The sequence below is a fragment of the Neopelma chrysocephalum genome, unplaced genomic scaffold (genome assembly GCF_003984885.1).
Source record: "Neopelma chrysocephalum unplaced genomic scaffold, ASM398488v2 Primary Assembly neopelma1_22b, whole genome shotgun sequence".
NCBI classification, from domain to species: Eukaryota; Metazoa; Chordata; class Aves; order Passeriformes; family Pipridae; genus Neopelma; species Neopelma chrysocephalum.
In genome coordinates this window covers 11863726-11869637 of record NW_020897690.1, presented here as the reverse complement: position 1 = coordinate 11869637, position 5912 = coordinate 11863726, and the positions used below count along the sequence as shown (strand labels likewise).

Sequence of the window (5912 nt, the reverse complement as noted above, 5' to 3'; positions counted from 1 at the left end):
CCCACCCTGCCCCGGCCGCGCTGCCCCCTTCGCCCGCCGCGCCCCGCCCGGCCCCGCCGCCCGCCCCGGCCGCCGCCGCACCCTCCTCGGAGAGGTAGCGCAGGTCGTAGAACTCGCTGGCGAAGGTGCCGTACGAGGAGTCGTGGTGCCGCGCCGCGTCCTCGCCGTGCTCCCCGCCGCCCGCCTCCCGCCGCCCGCCTCCCTCCTCGGCCGGGCTGGCGGCGGAGCCGGCCAGGAGCAGCAGCAGCAGCAGCAGCCGCCGCCGAGAGCCGCGGCTCCGCTCCGCCATGGCGGCGGCGGCGGCAGGGCGGGGAGGCGGCGGCGCCCGAGCGCGGCTCCGCGGGGGAGCGGGGGCGGCCGCCGGAGGGATCCAGCCCCGGGGACGGGTGGTGCTGGAGGGACTGCGGAGGTGGGCGAGGGGACTGTGTGGGAGGAAAAGGTGCCGGGGCGTCGTATGCGCGGGAATGCGCGTGGGAGCGGCGTGCGCGGGAGCGGGATGCGCCGGGAGCGGTACGCGCGGGCGGTCACAGGCACAGCCCTGGCAGCACCGAGCCCTCCCGCAGGGACCGCCGCCGAAGGGCTAGGCGGTGGCCTTCTGTGGATCACCAGGTTCCCGCACCTCACAGCCCGCCCCACCCGGCAGAGACCCTGCCGCGGGGACACCTTCTCCCACCGCCCAGGCACAGCACTCGGGGGCAGCACCAAGCCATCCCCGGCCGTCCCCTTGGCCTCGATTCACCAAAGCGTCTCAGCGTTAGCTTCAAGAGGACATGATAAATCCTGCTCAGTAACTGCTGGGCAAACTTAGCTCTTTTCCTGTTGTTTTTTTTTATTTATTTTAATTATTTTTAATGACTTCTGAGATGGGACTGGAGGCACAGCACGACTTAACATTGATTTCAGGTAAAACCCCATGGCAGTGAGTGCTCACTGTTTGATTGCATGTTCTTGCTTTGTATTTTATACAACGGAACTGCAGCAGAACAAATATGCTTCAGACCTGGCAGGACTGAAGGAAAGCCCAAGTTGTGCCCCCAAAGTTGACTTGGGCTCTTGTATCTGATGCTGGACTTGCAGCTAGGCATTAAAGATACAACGGCGTTCTCACTGTGCCATGGTGTCTATGGGTTGATGGAGGAACCATGAGCTTTTGTACCTCATGTTTGCCAAAGTGGCTTTTTTCTTGGTTTTGGATTGTTGTCTTCTGGTTATAACTATAATTTCATTTTTATGTTGTTTTGCATGGTTACACTTCCTCTTCTGAGAGTCCAGAATAAAATTGAGCAAAACATCAGGGAGGAGGGAGGGAGAAAGACGAAGACACAATGGTTGGTAATATTCTGAAAATTAAAATAACCCTCAATTTAAATGTTTTGGGTTTTAGTATTGATGACTGTACTGAGTTACTTTTTGATGAGACACTGAGACTGCCCTAGACCTAAGCTGCGTTAGGGATAAGTCCATTCCCTTGGGTTGAGTGGGTGATTGTCATACCACAGCGTGCTCAACCCTATCGAGTGGAGGATGTTAATTCACATATACATGGTTTAGTTTGGAGGAGTAGCATGCTATCTCTCACTGCAGATAGAGGAATAGCTATACAGAGGTAAAAAATAAGTTGCAAAAGAAATTCCAATTGCATGCAAATGAAAAAGATGTTCCATAGTAGCATATGGAAAAAGCTTTAGAAGAGTAACAGCAAACTCAAGTGCAAAATAGTGAATCCCTTCTTCCTACCTCACTGAGCTTGGCAAACTTTAGCAGGCCAGTGGAAAACAAGCAAACAAATGGCAATAGAAAAAAAACCCCTTATAAATCAAGCTAACAGGAAAGTAAGGCTGCAGCTTATTCTTTCTGGGAATAATCAACTCTGATAAAGGCCCCCTGTCTCCTTTTTGAAATAGCTTGCTGAGGGTTGTGATGCCTATGAAGAAGCATTTGCTCAGCGAGGGAGCAGCTGTCAGCTGCATGCTGGTTTTTCCTCCCTGGGAACAGGCTTTAGCACACTGCGATATGGGCAACGCTTCACAGTTACTGTAAACACTTAGGATATTTATCATGTATTGTTTGTGCCTACATGACATCTATTGTTTTAAATCTGACAGCTAAGATAACTGTCTGTGATTACAGTGAAGCTGCACTGATTTTCTAAGTTGGAGATACAGCTAAGAGACTGACTACATTGCATGTGCCTTCCTCCTTGTAAATCCTTAAAAATTAAAACTAAAATACTCCAGCATTTTTGCCCCTTAGTAGAACCACTTGTGTTTGCCCGAAGATTGTCCCTATCACAAGAAAGAGTTGCTCATGGGTAGCAATGTCACATTGAGACAGGTGGAGTTCTAATGTCTACCTTCAGTTTTCAGCAGACAGAAAGGTCTGCGCTGCAACTAACAGCACTGCCAGCAGTTCTGCAGGGAAGATCCTTATCTGATCAAATAATTGAGGCTGCCATCAAAGAACGCATTAGCAGAAGGAGTCCAAACTGCAATTGCATGTGCAGCCTTAACCCTCAAATGCCTAAACTTTCTGAATGCCGTATTTCTCAGCTTGCACGTGCTGGTAACACCTTTATTATATGGGACATACACAAGCCATATGTGAACCACAGGTGGAACACATTGCCAGCCTCTGACAGCAGAAGAGCTCTTGCTTTTGGTGAATTAGAGATGTGGGCATTTCCACTACTTTTTGCACCATTGCCTCCTGCCTCAGGGGAATCCAGCAGTCAAATTCCTTGCATGATTAATTGCTGTAGCTTGGGCAATTCTCTGGTGTTAGCACTCATTCTATCAGTGTCTTCCCAGCACTAGAGACCAGGATTATCCCCAGACATCCCTTGAGGCCCAATTTCCCTTCTTTCTTGGCTTTGTTTGTTACTCAAAGTACACCTTTTCCCTGGAGGCTCATGGTTTTTAGGGCTTTTGGACTAGAAATTAAAGCTTCAGCAATAAGTTATAGTTTATAAAACAGACATCCAGAAAAAAATGTTATCTCAGAGTCTCTCCATTATTCAGGAGTCATATAAGACCATGGCCTGACTAATGAACAGAGAAGTGGGGAAAGGCCAGTGATGCTGGCAGACCATTGGGCTACGGAAACCCCTGATAAAATATCCTTTGTGCCCACTCTTCCTTTGGGATCACCCATGTCAAACAAGTTCCTCTCTCCACTGCTTGGGCAGTTGGGCTGGATCTTGCCTGTTCCCGATCCTTTATGGTTCTGTGCATGATCTAGCAGGTTTTGTCCATTTGATCATCCTCAACTTCCTTATTCAGCTCTTCATAAGTTATTACTGTTCCCAGATCACACCAAAAAAAAGAAGCTGGTTAAGTTTATACTGCCCTGCCTCTTCCCAGCTACATCCTCAGTATATCCATGCTTCAAGAACAACATGTTAAAGTTTAGTGCTGCTGGTTATTTCCATCAAATCAACATGTACTGAAAAATCAGTATGTACATACCAGTGCTGCTGATGGAGAAAGCGACTCCCAAGACAGCAGTTTTCTTACACTAAACTGCAGTAACCTGAGCTAGACTTTGTAATTTAATGCAGTTTTCTCAAACCCTTACCACAACCTTGTTCAATATGGTTGATGTATCTACCAGTAATTTATGTTGGGCTTTTCTTTATTAAACAATAATAAATTGAGAAATTGGGAAGTCACACTGATTTCATTAGCAGTCATTTATCCTGTGCTATCTGTGACTCTTCAGAAACATGCTTGCTGTGTTAGTTACTTAGACTAAGGCATGGGAGAAAATATGCTGGGAATTTCTTGCAAGCAGACTTTTTTCACAATATACAAAATGGATTGATGAAGTTAGAAATGTCAAATGCCAAAATATGAAGTATATTTCCTATGAGAAAAGTAAAAAGTAAGTGATCGCCTTAGAAAAACCAAAGCACTGTGGAGAAAAAGATTTGTATAATTTCAGAAAGCTGCTCACCAAAGAGGTGAGTGAACTTTTTGGAGGCATGGTATTGCTTCAGTTCTTCTGGAAAAAGGCAAGAAAATATAAACTCTAAATATGCTATCATTCAAATACAAACTGCATTAGATCATTAGATCATCTTTTGCTCAGCATTGGTAAATTTGTTTTTTTCTGCTGCCACTGAGTTATGTATCTGGTCTTGCTCCAAGAGTGCCTTTGCAGCCAATACTGCTCACAACAGCAGTCTTTCTATAAAATTAATCTAATGCAGGAAAAAAGCAATGCCTCCAAGCTCTTTTCCGCAAGCATAACATATACCAATCTAAAGACGAAGTCCAGCAGTTTTAGACACTAAATCAGCATCAGTTTTGCTTCAGTAAGCACTACAGACCCTTCCCAAAATATATTAAAACTGTACAGGTTTTTGTTTGCTTGTTTGTGAGGTTTGTGTGTCGGTTTACATCAGGTAGTTTATGTCTTTTCTCCCAAGATTGCATGTTTTTACCTGCCTGGCACTCTTTGATACCCCAGTGTGAATGCAGTTATGGGAGGTCTATCTACCCTGAAAGCCAGATCCACCAGATGATGGCACAATGTGCACCAGGTGTTTTTGGAGCAAAATGTTTCACATTTTTTAAAAAGTCCTCATTACAAAGAAGTTATTTATAGTGTTATTTTCACAAGGAGCCAAAACAGACCAGCCTTTTATTAGAACTTGCAGTAAAGGGCATTACATTGAGGACTCCCTGTGCATAAATACCACTTACTTACCAAAAATTGGCCTGGAGAGCAGAAAAATTCAGCTTACATTACCAAAGAGCTCATTTAGGTAGGAATGTTTTAGAGACTTTAAGCAGCATGGGCAGAAATCAATTAATTCCATGTGAGACAATGTAATTTCATCCGAATTAGTTAAGAACCAAGAAATGAGGAAAAAAAAATAGGCAAACCCCTGTTCCTCATGAAACTTCATCTGAAGAGTTATGATTAAAGTTCTGTAAGATTGCCTGTTGGAAAACAATGAGTTAAAACAATCTTTCTCCAGCCCAAACTCAGACATCTCTGCATCTAAGTAATAATAATAATAATGCCCTTATCTTCTAGGTGAATGTAAGTGGGTGAGAAAAAGCATCAGAGAAGCTCCTTCTGCCTCACTCCTCTTCAGGGAAGGTTCTTTCTATGTATACTAACTGAGGCATCTTCTGCCAGGGGATCCAAGGAATGTAGGCCTTGGCCCTTCCTGGATAAAAGCTACAGGAGAGGATGATTTGCTTCCAACAACCCAGGGAAAAATTCCTGCAGTAGGGGAGTTTTCTCTTTCTCTCGAGGACATTGGAGCCCAGAGAAGGGCAGACCCCAGGATCCATGAACATGCTCCAAATCTGGCTTTGGGCTGGAGCACCCCAACCACCCGCAGTCAGACCGGGCTGCTTCTCGTGCTGCTGGCCCCCTGCTCAAATATACCCAGCGCCCTGTCCACTAATTTTTGAGCTTGGAATGTAGGACAGGTGTCCTCTCTCATCTGCAAATGCAATAACGCGTTGCTTTACAGCAACAAGTGCAGCTTTGGGGTGTTTTGAGAAAGGGGGAAGGAAGGGCTGAGGCGAGAGAAAAAATCGAGGAAGCAGAGGTGAGTGTCCCCAGGAGACAGCCCGTTCCCAGCCTACGCTGGGGACAGTGCAGCCGGGCCGGCCACCTACCCCCTCTGCCAGGGTATCTCCCCCGGAGCCGGGATCCCCCCGAGCTCCGCCCGCTGGGCGGCTCCGCCGGCGACTACCGGAGAGCATCGGGTTTGGCAATGGCACCCTCCCGCCGCCGAGGGGCACCAAGGCACCGAAGGACGAAGTGGTCCTCGAAAAACATTCGCCCACCCAGGCAGCAAGACGGGAAAGGGGGCTTTTCCCTCTCTGCCAGCAGGAGGGAAGTTGAGTGGGTGCTGCCTGGGGAGCCCTGGGGAGCCCAGAGCCCTGGAGATG

At 47.4% G+C, this 5912-nt stretch overlaps 1 protein-coding gene across 1 annotated transcript in view; it reads right to left on the bottom strand.

Annotated features, from left to right (window-relative positions):
• Positions 1-320, bottom strand: part of FRRS1L (ferric chelate reductase 1 like) — a 12758-nt gene extending 12438 nt beyond the window's left edge. The window contains exon 1 of the mRNA XM_027680222.1: positions 82-320. Within this exon, the coding sequence (XP_027536023.1) occupies positions 82-289 (208 nt within the window). The 5' untranslated portion in view covers positions 290-320. The remainder of the gene's footprint in view (positions 1-81) is intronic.
• Between the last annotated feature and the right edge of the window lie 5592 nt (positions 321-5912).